Source organism: Cyprinus carpio, chromosome B19, assembly GCF_018340385.1.
Source record: "Cyprinus carpio isolate SPL01 chromosome B19, ASM1834038v1, whole genome shotgun sequence".
Taxonomy (NCBI): Eukaryota; Metazoa; Chordata; class Actinopteri; order Cypriniformes; family Cyprinidae; genus Cyprinus; species Cyprinus carpio.
In genome coordinates, this window is record NC_056615.1 from 9845234 (window position 1) to 9860587 (window position 15354).

Consider the following 15354-nt stretch of genomic DNA (forward strand, 5'->3'; position numbering starts at 1 on the left):
GTGTTTCATGTAGGTTACTGTATCCAATGATACACCAGCGCTTCCAGTAACCGCCGTTTTCTGATGTAGGAGTTTACCGTATAAAATGAATATAAATCAATGGGAGCTGTGCATGAACGGGCTGCACCACTGCTAAAAAAGGGGGGAGGCGCAATTAGTCACCTTGTGCGCTCCTCACCGTTGACAGCCTCCTGTACATTTAACCGGGCGCGCGACAGCCTTTCACTTGGAAGTGCGCGTGAAGGGACAACAGCAGGCAATCTGATTGAACACACGCACTCTCTCCCTCAGAGCGCCGTTCTGCTGACTCAGTGCCTTATCAGAGCGAACCGGTTCCTCGCCAACGAACAGATCTAAAACGCACCAGTCACCGCAACATCTCCAGCCATGGCCAAAACTGCGATCGGTAAGACAAACCTTCCTTCGTTTTGTTCGTCGGTCCGAGTGTCTTTGATGCTGAGAGGATGCTGAGAGATGCACAATAGACCCTGATGCAGGAGAGCCAGAGGTCTGTTAGATGAAAAATGATTTTAGATGGGCTAGATATATAAATCTGCTTTCTCCTTCCACGCGTGCTGTTTTATTTTCAAATATGGCTGTGCGTTTTAGGGTGCACCCCGGCTGCCTACTCACTCTTGCTTAAAAAATGGGCACTTTATAAATGAGAAAAAGCATTAAATGGTGTTATTATAGTGCATATCTCTTAAAATACACAGAGACGTGCTTTAAAAAGCCTTAAAATGATTTTCTTATGTGTCAGTGCAGCTGCCGGCTCATGCATCTCCAGCATAATGCAGACGGACCCCACCCAAGATCCAGCTCTGTGTTTCAGCCTTCACAAAACCCTGTAAATCCTGGCAGTACCTGACTCCCAACAGTTTAAACCTTTTTGACATCCTCTATACATTATATTTTATCCTTTTTATAAAATGAGCTAGGTGTGGCTGGTGTGTTTATTGCCGAACAAAGCTTAAAATAGGGAAATATAGCATGGTAATGAATTAGGATGTTTGAAATGGTTTTAATGTGGGTATGTTCATTATAAAGACAAAATTCCTTAATTATTGCCAATTATCACAAATGATAGGTTGGTAATCGGTTTATTGTCAGTGGTTTTTCACTGATTTGGGAGCATGACTCATTAGACGGTGGGTTTATTAAAGACTGGCTGCATTTTTATTTGATCTCATTTGTTATGGGTATATAAGAATCTATTGTCACACCTTCAATCACATATACAGTCTACCAGCACACGCCACATGTTTATATTTAACCCAATTCATTATTCAAAAAAAAACCTCTGTGCTGATTAAACACATGTTTTTAATGTGTAATTGTGGATTTGCATGTGCATCCTATCGTTCACACCATTTCTAGCGCCGTATGAAATGCAGACTGCAGTATCAGATGATTGATGTTTTAAATGGAAGTGTGTCAGGGCTCAAATCGTCTCGCCGGTAAGCATGTCTCAGTGCTGTTGTGATTTTGGATCATGTTGTAGGCGGCCAAACTGGGGCATACCATAGACAGACAAGGTGTGTGTCGGCTTTATCGCATCTTTGTGAGAGGCTTGCAGGGCAGGGCACTGGTGGACTGTAGCTGAATGTCTCTGTTCTAGCTGTCATTTCACTTAGAATGTTAAATGACAACTTGAAGAGACATTTATTTTGTGGAAAACCACTTATGTGCACTTGATCCTGCCATGCAATGCAATTACACGGAGCTGTGTCTTTAGGATATTTCATTTCATTTCACAGAACACACAAGAAATGCACTGACAAGTGCCTGTGGGAATCCTCCTGCTAATGAGAAAGAACATGGCAATCAATATCATCAATACACTTGGAATATTTATATGGCTTAAAAGAGCCAGCAGGAAGACCTTGGTGTGTTTGTCAGCACCATTTATATCTCTAAAGTCAACCCGATCAAAATAAGAAAATTAGGTCTTAATTTATGCATAATTAGCTCTCTTATTATGACTCATCTAAAATCATTGCTTTTTTAAATAGACTCTTAATTTAATGATTGGATAAATGGCCACAATTTTGTTGTCAGAAATACATATATCAATAAAGAGCTCACAGGTGCCTGTCTTTGTCATATATACTTTATAGATCTCCTAAACGTAACCCCAGTTTATCATCTATGATTACTGGATTACTGAAGACAGTATGACTAATCCAATCAAACTCCATTAATCATTAACCTAACAGGAAGTTCAAATATACATATTCAGCAATGCTGCTCAACAGTGGGGTGCGGCTATTGCTTTTTAAGTTTAATAATTTTTATTTTCAGGCTTTAAGGCTTTAATGTCAACTATATGATAAGATATATATATATTAGTTATAAAAACTAATTTTTGGTTAAAAGTTCCATAAGGAAGCCAGTTTTACTCATTAAAATGAAGTGAAGTGGTTTTAGTGTGAACAGATGATATTTACTGAATTGGTAGCTCATCTGGAAGGGCATTTGCCCGTGCAGCTGCAGTGGACAGAGCATATGTGTGAGAGAGAAAGCGGGAGGTGGGAGGGGCCATTATTGATTTCCAGGGTGGGCATGCTGATGCATTATCAAACAAACCACACAAAGGACTTTTCGCTCGTCCACTGGCCCATAGAGCCTAATGACAAATTTTGAGCAACACACATTTTTATTCAACTTTCTATTTAGTGGTGGTGCAATACATGGTCTGCATCACTGTAGTGCATGATAGTATGATGTTTTAAGTCATAATCAGTCAAGAACAGAGAATAAGTATTACTTAATGTAATTATGTTAAAATTAATTATTAAACTATATATATGTGTGTGTGTGTGTGTGTGTGTGTATTTATATGTTGTAATATGTCTATGATATACTATGTATAATACATACAGTATGTAAACTAGTGCATCCAAGTAGTATTTATAAGAATCAGTCACTACAAAAACATAGGTTAAATGTATATTATATGTAAAGTAAGCATTAGATTATCTTATATATACTTATATGCAATGCATATACACACACACACACACACACACACACACACACACACACACACACACACAATAATATATAATTATATTAAGTGATTTAAACAGTTGTGCCTGCGTGTAAAAATTAGTGCATAAAACTAAGATATATAAGAAACAGTTATGCCAAAATACAAAGAATTACAATTACTTACTGTAACACAATGTAATAATTTATTGTCCCATTACATCAATAATCAATGTATTTTTGACCAGTTGCCACAATATCTACATCTCATGCCAAGGGTGTGGTCTCCAGACGGTGAATACTCTTTTCTAATTACAAACCTGATATTTTCCAGCAGAAGCTCTCGATTAGAGCACACTTTTGCACACATACAGATGCAGTCATCTGTGTGAGATCCTTTTCACCTGCTCACCAGCCGGCTGACCTGAATTACTTGCTTCAGCGAGCTGTCTGTCGTCCTTATCTCACTCTGACTAGACAGCAGGAGAGAAATACTTACCGAGGTCTGGGAATACTCAATATCACAGCACTAAACCTCCATCGCCACCCCCTCAATTTACCGGAAGAAATGGTTTGCTCCAGTAATTACTAATTAAAGCCCTCTACACCAAACTCAGCCAGCCAGAGGGCTTTTAATCCTGGCGGGAGTGAACACAGTGATTCTCTCACTTCTTTCCTCCCCGGGTTTCTCCATCCTCTATTTGTGAGGGATTAATAAGCTCGTCAGGGAGTGAGAGGGAGTTGATCAGATTTTTCCAGGCTCCTCTGGGCAGAGAGAGTGAAGAAAGTAGGTTGATGCTGGAAATCATAATAACAGTTTGAAATCTATCTGAAAAAAACCCAAGCATTCACGGTTTGATAATATCAACACAGCGCTGCTGTCAAGACACTGATTTATAACTTAAATGCACTGGCCTTGATAAATGCTGCCTTGTGAGTTCAAGGAAAATCAGATACATTAATATGCTTCATTTAGCATCTGCTATCACTGATGTTTGTATGATTTACGCTTGTTTGCACTTAATGCTGAAAAAGAAAAACGATTCTGAAGTTGTGGATGAGGAATGATTGGGGTAGGATCAATGTAGCCGGCATAAAACGCCATCTGTTTTCTCTGGTCTTGCCGACTCACTCCCCGCACACACACACCCTCAGTAGTCGGAGTAAAAATGGATTCCAATAAATAATGTAACACTAAAGGCTGGGCGGTGGGGGGAGGTGGAGCTTGTGGTGAACATTGTCTTGTAGCAAACCAGAGCATTTGAGGACACGGGTGCTGGTTTTTCCTTAGAAAGCTCTGATGAAAACAGTGCTGTTAAGGCTAGCTTGCATTATTTATCTGATCGATTGATTGATTGATTAATTTTTTTTGGACTCGGTGATCCCCCACCCACCCAACATCTTAATATCATGATAATATCAAACCTTAATATAAGTATATATAAAATATATTAATTCACACACGCACATACAAACACTATATATATATAATGTCATGTAAACAATGTATGTTTATAGACATACACATACACACACATGCACATTACATTATGTAATATTTGAATACATTTCTATCTATATTTATTCCAGAATTATTCTTTTGCTACATTTTTCTCAGTACATAATATTCTACTGAAATTTTGTCTTTTATATTAGACTCACTACTTATTCTACTAAAATGTTATATTTTATATCAGTCTGTGTACCTCTGGTTGAAAACCTAGATGATTTGCGTTATTTTCTGCAACATTAACGATGCAGTTTCGAATAATCATTCATAAAACAGCGAGAGAGAATCTGGGTCAATATTTTGTTTGATGTGTCTCCCCGCAGCATACAAAGAGAAGATGAAGGAGCTCTCCCTCGTCTCCCTCATCTGCTCCTGTCTCTACCCAGAGGCGCGCAAGAACATCATGGGCGAGTTTGAAGGTAGGAAATGAAAATATAATACTGGTACTGAGAAGCAATGTAGAAGGAATTTACAATAATTTGCTGTGCTTTATAATGCTCATTCTGTCTGATCTTCATAATTGAACTTTTTATTGGCCTGTATGTATACAAGCAATACTACACAGCTAATATAGAGCAATAAATGTCTGAGAAATGGTCAGGATGGCTGTTTAACAAAGTTATATGAGCTCATTTCATGAGCAGGAGGCAGTTGGTGTGTTTTATTGCATGGATCCGGATGCTCATACATCACCAATGTGTAGAGGAATATTTGCTGGCTGACATACTGCAGTTTCTACACTGCATATATTTTTCTTTATGTCTTGTGTGTTTAGACATGGAGGTTAAGCCCATTAACAAGCGGGCTTCTGGCCAGGCCTTTGAGGTCATCCTAAAGCCACCCTCTCCCATGGCTGACAGCTCCTACAGCATCACTACACCTCCCAAAAAGAGGGACATGTCCCTGGAGGACATCCAGAAGAAGCTGGAGGCAGCAGAGGACAGGAGGAGAGTGAGTTACCCATTCATTTGTACCCATTCATTATATATGCATGTAACTTATGTTTGATGTTTGCTATTTTTTTCATTTATTTAATGCCCTTACACTTTTATTTAATGTGAACTGATAAACAGATGATTCATATGACTCTGCCCCACTCTTCCTCTCCAGTCCCAGGAGGCTCAAGTCCTGAGGGCCCTGGCTGAGAAACGTGAGCACGAGCGGGACGTCCTGCTGAAAGCCATGGAGGAGAATAGCAACTTCAGCAGGATGGCGGAGGAGAAACTCATCATGAAGATGGAGCAGATCAAGGAGAACCGTGAGGCCCACATTGCAGCCTTGCTGGAACGACTGTATGAGAAGGTACTTACACTAAAAACTTCAAAAGTTTGGGGTCAGCAAGATTTTTTAATGTTTTTCTTAATATTATCAATGTTGAAAACAGTTGTGATGTTTAATATTTTATGTGGAAACAGTGATTTTTTTAAGGATTCTTTGATGAATAGAAAGTTCAAAAGAACAGCATTTATTTCGGTTTAGCATTTAGGCTTAATGATATGAATAATAAAAAAAAAACACAAGTATTAAAATTAAATGCATAATTTATCCCACACTATTTTTATGCTACCGGCCTGTACAATACCACCGATTTTTACAGGATAGAAGATAAAAGAAGCAAAAAATCATGCCATCTTTTTATTCAATAAATAAATACATCAATAAAAATGGGATTTTCTGTCACAAGAGGGCGCTACAGCACAATAAAAATATTTCAATGTGATTTAGGCTACATAAGAGTGCAGCAAAAGGCATTTTAAAATATGAATGTTGTTCATTTTAATCAACAGAATATCAACTGTAAACTATAGACTGTAATGTTTATGCTAATCAATTTACTGTATTACTTCTCTATGTGCTTTTAGGAAAAGCATGCTCAGGTGGTGCGCAGAAACAAAGAGCTGATGGAGGAGTTGACAGCATGAGCACATCTCTCTACACCCACTGTCCCATCAATCCCCCCACCCCCCTACATACCTGCGACCTCCCATCCCCAGAGAGACCCCCTCTCACCCAGCCACCGCTGCCCCATGTAGAAAAGAGCCTCTGGCACCCCGCCCCGCTCAGACGATGGGAATCCACCCTGCCACCCTCACCAACAGCATCCTCCTCGATATAGTCCAGAAGACAAAAGGAACACAGTTGCTCCAGAAAAAAAGAGAAATGTTTTTGATTAAATCGAAACCAGTCAAAGTGGGTGTGGTTTTTTTGTAAATACTTCCTATTTGTTTTATATGAGATGATGAAAAGTATTGCGGTGTGCCATTTTATAAGTTTCTCTCTGTATCTTTCTCTTTTAGTGGATGTACTCGTTTTCTCTCTCGCTCTCTCTCTCTCTATCAGATCTGCCACAGTTTCTCTTGTACCAGGCTTTGCTGAGTTTGCTGGCTAGCGATGTGTTCTCTAAACCCAACGATCATTTTAGTGTCTCTATGTCCATGTGGAGAGAGTAAAAGCCGCCACAGTACAGTAAACACAGCTCTAACCGGTCACTATCATAGCATTTACAACAATCTATAGCTCTTTCTTCACACATTCATCACGACACACAGACACATACACACATCTAGTCAGCTTGATTTTAGTAAAAAAGACATTAAGAGGAGCTGCGGTTAGAGCCACACCAAAGTCATGTGACGTCTCTCGACCCGTGCTTGACCATAGTCTGGGTTGCATTTTTGCTGAGGGTGTAACATCAAGTTAGCCTTTAATTCTTGAGAATCGCTTGAAGTTCTCAATTCTGATTCTTCAAGGATTTAGGGGATTTCACAGGGGATTTTAGATGATAAAAATGGATGCGGTGTGTGTTTGTGTGTGTGTGTGTGTTAAGAGCAGTGTGGGTGGACGGTGTAACCCTGTGCCATTGCTCTTGCGTGAGTAGCTTTAATGTCACAAACCTGCCCACCCTCATCTTTCTCTTCCAGCTGTGCATTCTATTCCCTTCACACATGTAACTTTGGGAGCATAAGCTGTGGTGAATAAAGTCTTCAGAGTATCTGTCTTTGACTCTGTTTTTATTTTATACAACATACATTAACATAAACACATAATGAACAAATTTAACAGCTGTAGGCCACAAAAGCGTGAATAACTGTGTGTAATACCCCAGTTGTGTGTAATACCCCAGTTTAGCAACAGATGGCAATACATGACTTTGCAAGAAAACATGAAGCATATCACTAAACTATATCGTATGGGAATGCATGCATAGAATAGGCCTACCTATATGGCCCACTATTACTATAACCTAATTTTCTTTCATAACGTCCAGTATGCAGTATTGTTTGCTGTATTATATCATTAGTATCATAGTCATATTATATTAGTATCTCGTAAAGCAATGTGTTTGACTTGACCTCCACATCGATGGATGGTGTAATAAATTAACAGGACGCAGCAACCTTACATAACCTATTGGTCAAGTTTGTGTTAAATTTTTAATGACTCGTTATTGACTTTCAGAAGCTGACATTTTACCCAAAATGAGAATAAAAAGCAATATAAACATGAAACGCAACGAGGTCACGTGACAATGATGTAGCATACTAGGCTACTTTAAACATTTATCGAATAATTAGTCTACTTATATATTAAATATAAGACAGCAGTTAGTACTAAACTAATATTCAGTTTTAAACAAGGCCTTATTGATAAGACAGTAGTTTAGTAGTTTGTTCAGAATTACTGCATATGTGCACAGCATACTGCCTTTTATTTTTTTTTATCTTAGTATAGCCTATGAAACAGTAATGGCTACATATGCAAATGCTCCATTACATACTTTACGTTTCGACTAATGTAGCATCCACTATTTTATGCATGCAGTCAATTTGCATTCTGCATAAATAGTTTGAGCATGCTGATCATATTCGTTTCTGCTACATTATCTACTAAATATTCCAGCTTTAGGAAATCCAACCATCAACTCTAGGGGGAATGAGGGGAAAAACATGCGATAAAAGCCTCTAAAATAGATTTAACGGCAGCTAGAGAAATAAAGAAGTGTGTTGGCAGAGTGCTGTGTGTAGGTGGGAATCTGTTTTACGGCTTTGGCTGGCAGTCACAGTACCCGTGGTGGCGTGGGAGTGCACCGCACCAGGAGCTCAGTCAGATGCTGTGATTGCTTTGGGACAAAGCTGCACTGTGCAGCCCTCTCCTCCCACTTTTCCATCTCTCTCGTTCCTTCTCTTCTCTCTCTGTACCTCTCTCTTTCCTCCCTCTGCAGTCCAGGCCAGCCAGGCTGCCATTGTCCAGGATATCCCTTGGCTGTTAATGGCTTCCTGGATACACAGAGAGGCCCCTAGGCCGTGTTTGATATCAGTTCAAAACGCACGCATACAGGCACTGGTTCAAGCCCTATAGAAATGTGCAGCGCCTCATCTCGCTGGCATGAAAGGAACTATTCATCCCCAAAGCATTAAATCACAAGTAAGGCTTATTTATGTATATCCACCTGTGAAGAGCAAGGCTGACTGGAACATTTCAAACACGCCAAAAATTCTGGACGATAAAAACATGAATGTTTTCTTTGACCGTTTTGACTTTGACTGACAACATTTTAATTAAGATGTCTGTAAATATGGTCATGCTGTAACAAAAAAATGTGTAATCATGTTGATATCATTTGATATTTTGATGTGACCCCTTTTTTAAAAATTTTTTTATTACGCTGGTGCCTAATAACTTTCATGTAAGGGCCAATAAAAGTAATAAAAAAGTGGACAAATGTTAAAATTATAATTAATTAATTAATATATTATAATTAATTACATAATTTCATTAAATGAATGTCAAATTAATTCAAAATAAAATTATCTTAAATGGTACAGCTGAATGTATGCATCACAACATTATAATGTACAGTATAAAAAAATAGATATTCATTTGGATATTTGTCAAAAATGCACCAATTTTACATTTCTGACTGATACCAATAAGCTGAAAATTATTTTTTTATGTAATGGCCAATAATTAAAAAAAGTGGCCAACTTTAAAATGATATGTTATAAATTGTAATTGTAAAAAAAACAGTTATTAAAATCTAAATAAATGTAAAAGAAATTTAAAATAAAGCACTTAAAACTAAACCAATGATTTAATTTATGAATTTGAAATGTATATAAAATGCTGAATATTTTTGCAAAACATTATAATGTATAGTACGTTTTTCATTACATTGGTTAAAAATTACATTTAACATTTTAAATAGCCTAATTGTTAAATCTGTAATAGCAACTGGTAAGTGTTACGGTACCAGTATATTCACATTGTTCATTTTGAATGTATCAATGACAATGTCAAAAATGAAAACAGGACATGAATACACAAGTCCAGGGTTATTAGCTACACATTTCATTTTATTAAAGGAAAGTCACACAGGTTAGTGAGGGACAGGCACAGTACCACACCATCTCTTCCAGTACTATCTATTCCCTATTACCATGAAACAATCTGGTTTTCCAAAACACTCCTCAAGTACAGTTAACTAAGAGAGAGAGAGATGATCTGGTGCATGAAGGGGGAACTTATGCACATGAGCAAACAACTCTGCTATGGACAAATCCAAGTGTGCCTTTGCTACAATTAAATTAGTGCCGTTCTGAAAGATTGTCTATCTAGATTGTCTCTTTAAAGGTTTAACAGTGGTCTGTCCCTGCAAACAACAAATTCATAAAATTTAAACAAATAAACACACACCATAGGTCACTGACCAAAATGACTTAAAATCTTTATAAAAAATACAGTACTCATCAAGTTCAGCTGAGGAATACAGATTCAGTTGCATAGTTTCATATACATTTGCAGAGGGATGAATGCAAAACATCAGTGTCAACTTCATTGCATAGTTTCTCAGTTTCATGGAAATGCTGAAATTAGGAAATGTTTCCTAATAAAATAAATCAAATCCTGCCTGTCATTCTGAAGGAGACGATTTCGGATGCATATGTTTCATGTGATCAAAGCACTTCTTAACTATCTTTAACATAATTAAAAAAAAATTCTGTCATCATTTATTTACCATAATGTCATTCCTATATTCCTGTAAATCTTCTCTGGAAGATAAAAGAAGATATTTTAAAGATTGTTGGTAACCAAATGGTTTTGGGTCCTGCTTGGACAAAAATTCAATGGAAGTCAATGGCACCCAAAACTATTTAGTTACCAACATTCATCAAAATATCTTCTTTTATCTTCCACAGATGATGGGTGAGTAAATGATGACAGAATTTTCATTTTTGGGTGAACTGTCCCGTTAAATGGACATCTGGTTTGAGCTTAACTCCATTAACACCCATTCAGTGATGCATCTCATCTGCTTTTGCTCCAATCTCTCTCTCTATTAGTCTAACTTTCTCCACTGAGGGACAAAAGAACTAGACTTGTTTAGAACTGAACCTGCGAGAATCTGATGCTCTCCAGAACTCATCTCTGCTCAACCTGAGACAGGACAGCTTTAAAACACAGGGTAACTGGAATAAGTACATCAGATCTGTATTTGCTTTTTCCCTTTGTACAAGTCTCCGGTTCTGTCCATCTCTTCAAAACAGTCAGATGTTACAGAAAAAGTCATATCTAACTGACTGTCTGTCCACAGCGTTCATGTTTTTAAGTTCAGAAGGCCCCTATTTCCATGCTCCAAGGCCTGTAGGGCTTCCCCAGGCTGCTGGAGGGAATCGTGGGGCCCAGCGAGCTCGGAGACAGTAGAGGAAATGCACTCAGCGGGAAGGGAAACGCCGACAGGCTTGAAAGTGACGTCAGGAGGGGTGGAGAAAGCTTGGATGTAGTAGGTGGTGTGAGCCCAGGGGGCAGGGAGGAACTGGGTGGCACCCTCAGCGGTCCTGTTTGCCCTGCCTCAGTAATCACCGTGCTAGTCAGCCTGCTGGGGGCGTGTGGCTCTGTGGAGGGGGCGGATGGAGATGAGGAGGAGGGTGATGAAGAACTGGAGGATGGAGGGCTGTTAGTGCTGCGCGGCTGCTGCAGGAGGAGGTGGTGAGCCAGGTGTCCGGGCGGCGTCCCGAATGCAGAGCCCCACGCCAAGTGGCCCAAACCAGAGTGGGCTTCTCTCTGGGAGGCATAACTGTTCAAGTGTGAAACCAGGCGGATGCGGAGGGGGTCGGTGTTGTCCAGGCCCTCGATGATACTGAGGTAACGTGCCGTCTCCGCCAGACATTCGCGGAAACCCAGGCCACGGTAATCCATGGCCAGCGCGTGAGCATCAAAGTAACCTGTGTGAGAAAGAACGAGAGCTGTTGAGCGATCTGATCTGATAATGGTTACAGCTTATGACAGGAAACACTGCAGTTCTCATTGGGAGTGGCTGAGAGTGAAACTGAAATGATGCTAGATAAACAACTGAGATTAAAAGGCACTTTACACGTCTAGTTCGTCCTGTTTTGGTAGCGCAGGGGTTGGTAATTATTTTCACTGTGGGAATTTCCTTGAGCAGATTCCCAAACACTGGTTGATCTCATAATGCAAGGTTGCATTAAATTAGATTTTTTGGTAAGACTTTATAATAACTTTTTATTATAAAGAAACTTTTTTAAATGCTGTAATACAGTTGTAATATGTAATATAAAAACTTGTAATATAAATACAAAGCTGCATATATATTAATTCTTATTAATCAGTGTATTTTCTTTAAAATAAGTGCTAATTATAAAAAATTACCTTTTCCTCCAGCTGCATGAAGCATCTTTAAATGATCAACGGTCATCTGTAAAATTTCTGCTTTTTCTAGTTTGGCAGAGCCCTGAGAACAAGAACAAATGTGTTGATGAGTTAAGAGGTAATACTATATATCATACACAGGGCTCAATGACAAATAAGAATGTTTGTGATGATAAAAAAAAAATTATTAATCCATTTCAAAAACCCATGTGTCATGTTCTTATTTTGGTTTCATACAGTACATTTTTGGAAAATGTTTATGCCAAAAAAAGCCATGAATTGTAAAGTGGTCCCAATCAAGTTTAAAGTACTCAAATTTTTCCCTTGCACCTTGAATATACATTTACAAAATTTTCAAATCAATAAATTCTGAGGAGTTGTCTTGCAAAACCCAAGATTCAGATATCTTGAGGGTTGCAAGTAGTTCTCTTCTGTTATATGGTTTTCTTGTAGCATGACAATAAAATGGCTTTCTGCATTTTGGTTATCCAACACTTAAGTTTTATTTAAACATCTATTTTTATATATAAAATAATAATAATATTTCTAAACAAAATTGCTTTACTGTTTTTATGAAATACTAATACATTAATCAAAAAAAATAACACCATCACTTCTTCCAACAAGAACATCAACAATAATAATAAAAAAAAAAAAAAATAATAAAAACAGTCGACATTTACAGTAGCCAGACATCTGAGAAGTGAGTCAGGTGCAGTGATTGACACTCACCTGTTTCTCAAACGCGCTGGGCACAAGCCTGCGCAGCTCAGACAGACTGTTATTTATCCGGTCCCTGCGGCGCTTCTCAATGATCTGTTCAAACCGATTGTGAAATCATTAATAACAGTCATTTAAGAACAGTATAGTCATTTGTTCAGCAGTACAGATGAAGTTTTCAGGGTTTTGCAACGATGAAAAATGCTCTCAGTCTTACCCCTCTGCGACGTTTTCTCGCTTGCACTTGAGAGGTTGTGGACGGAGATATTGAACCAAGTGGAGAATTCACACCGCTTTAAAAAACAAAATATGCATAAGATAAATATAAACACAGTAAATATGATATTCATTATGAAACATTATAATCTTAGTTTTGTGTGCGATGCTAATTAAATGTGCGCACATTTAATTTTATGGTTATTTTCTTCCCCAGTTTGCTGCAAGTTCAACGTTTCATCACCCAAAAAAAAAAAAGCAAAACAACCTAAAATAAATAAATGACAGCTAACTTACGCATTTTCGTCAGCACTCTCCTTCTCCACTTCGATATTCTCATCGAGCTCGCTGTCTGAGGAGCTAAAATCGTGATTTCTCTTCATTTTTCGATAATCTTACAGAGCGTATCCGCAGCGTGTGTCAGGTGAGACTGAAGTTCATCTGTATGAACCGACAAGCTTTCCCACGGTATCATTTCAACGCCGAAACTCGCCAGAAGAGGCGTGGCTAAGAGTGTGGACAGCCAATCACCGAACAAATCTGAGATTGAATGGCATGTCGGTTGTCAGCGTCCCAGTTTAGCCCCGCCCCGCTTTTTGAATATGCTTAACAAAGGGCCAATAGAATGTTCGTCCGTGAGTGCGGAGCTCCCCCCCCGGGTTCCGCCGGCGCTTGTGTTGTCTAGTCCAGCTAAAGGAGTGGCTGGCCGGCTGTCAGCACGCGCTGGCCGTGGGAAAGTTTCTTAGCAGAGCGCTGATAACCAATCAGGGGCGACGGCCGTCTCCGGCGCTGGAATGAATGGGGCAATTGGTTGGGGCGACGGGCGGTCTGCGAGTGAGCGTGTGAACCTGTAATCTAATACTAACTCATCCGAAGTAGTGCAGTGTGTACGAGGAAGCCACCAAGTCTAAATGTAGTCCATGGAGCTCAAACATGTACCTTCTTTGACGGCATTCCCAAAGGTACAGCACAATTAAAACTGACGAGTCCCTTTAAATGCACTAATATAGTAGTGAACACAACAGGGGTTTCCACTTGCAATAAGCATGTAAAATACGTTATGTAGTTTTACACTATTTAAATTCAATAATATATTTGCTCATAATATAGCATATATACATATATAACAACATTTGGAACAAAAACATATTAGCATAAAAAGTAAAATAAAAATAAAAAAATCAATTAAAAAAATTAAATATGTTAATATGCTATGTTTCATCAGATTTCTATAGCTCTTATATATATATCTAGTATACAAACATACAGAAATAGTATACATACAGATATACAAAAAGAAATAGCATACAAATTAATATAAACGAACCATATAAATTTGTGAAATACCCACATTAATAAAGCAGAATTCAAAATGTAAATATGCTATATTCCATCTAAAATGTCTTGTGTAATTATTGTACATTGAGCTTTTATGACCTAATTTTCTATTTCATTTATATGCATTTTAACCGAAAATATTAATACAAATTTAGAAATATAAAAATATAAAATACAAAAATATATAACCTTATAACACACATATATATCAGTCTATGTTCCAATTAATTTCAAATTCAGTTCAAGTCTTCTGCATTTTTGCAAATGACAAATAACTGTAGTATTAATAATATTATTCTGTCAGTCAAGAACTAGTACGTGTGCACACCTGTAAACTAAATTACAAGTTAATAACATATTTCACACACTGAAACAAACATGAAAACCATCATATATTGATTCCTGTTGATAGAGGCTGCAAGCGCATCAGGAAGAGCTCCTGATCAACAGAACAGAGCTTGTAGACGTTGATGTGTGCTGCCGGCCGATACGCCGCAGCTGGGTCCTTATCAGCCCGTGCACATCTCGCTTAATTGTCATCGGTTCTGCATACATGAATGAGAGGAAGCTCTTTGCCTGATTCCATGTTGTTATTATTGCTACCAGCTTCGGCTCGACGGCATAGATGCACTTCCTCGTGTTTGCCTCTGACAGGGGTGGATGGCGGGCCGTTGTGTTTGTACGTGTATGTGTGTTTTTCTATGTGCTCGGGGATGGGGGTGGCTCTTTTTGTCGCTGTAACTCAAGTTCTCAGAGGTTTCCCACGCTGTTATTTTCTACTGACGTTCATCTTTGTTCTTGCGTCTCATCACATGTTGTGATTAGTGCTCCCTTTTGAAGGTGTGGGCCCACAGCACAACAGTATTTCCCCCCACAAAGCATGCCAGAGCCTCTTCTCATTCCAAGCTTGAGGT

At 38.6% G+C, this 15354-nt stretch overlaps 2 protein-coding genes across 2 annotated transcripts; one reads left to right on the plus strand and one right to left on the minus strand.

Annotated features, from left to right (window-relative positions):
• The first annotated feature begins 151 nt into the window (after nt 1–151).
• Nucleotides 152–7492, plus strand: LOC109055169 (stathmin-2-like). The gene is made up of 5 exons (XM_019072401.2): nt 152–406; nt 4822–4917; nt 5274–5449; nt 5609–5800; nt 6361–7492. Exons 1-5 carry the CDS (start codon nt 388–390, stop codon nt 6418–6420), a joined length of 543 nt encoding a protein of 180 aa, XP_018927946.1. The 5' UTR covers nt 152–387; the 3' UTR covers nt 6421–7492.
• A 2710-nt stretch (nt 7493–10202) lies between these two features.
• Nucleotides 10203–13981, minus strand: LOC109055168 (hes-related family bHLH transcription factor with YRPW motif 1). The gene is made up of 5 exons (XM_019072400.2): nt 13400–13981; nt 13104–13179; nt 12899–12982; nt 12167–12248; nt 10203–11721 (listed from the first exon to the last, which is right to left on the minus strand). The coding sequence occupies exons 1-5, from the start codon at nt 13483–13485 to the stop codon at nt 11108–11110; spliced, it is 942 nt and encodes a 313-aa protein (XP_018927945.1). The 5' UTR covers nt 13486–13981; the 3' UTR covers nt 10203–11107.
• Between the last annotated feature and the right edge of the window lie 1373 nt (nt 13982–15354).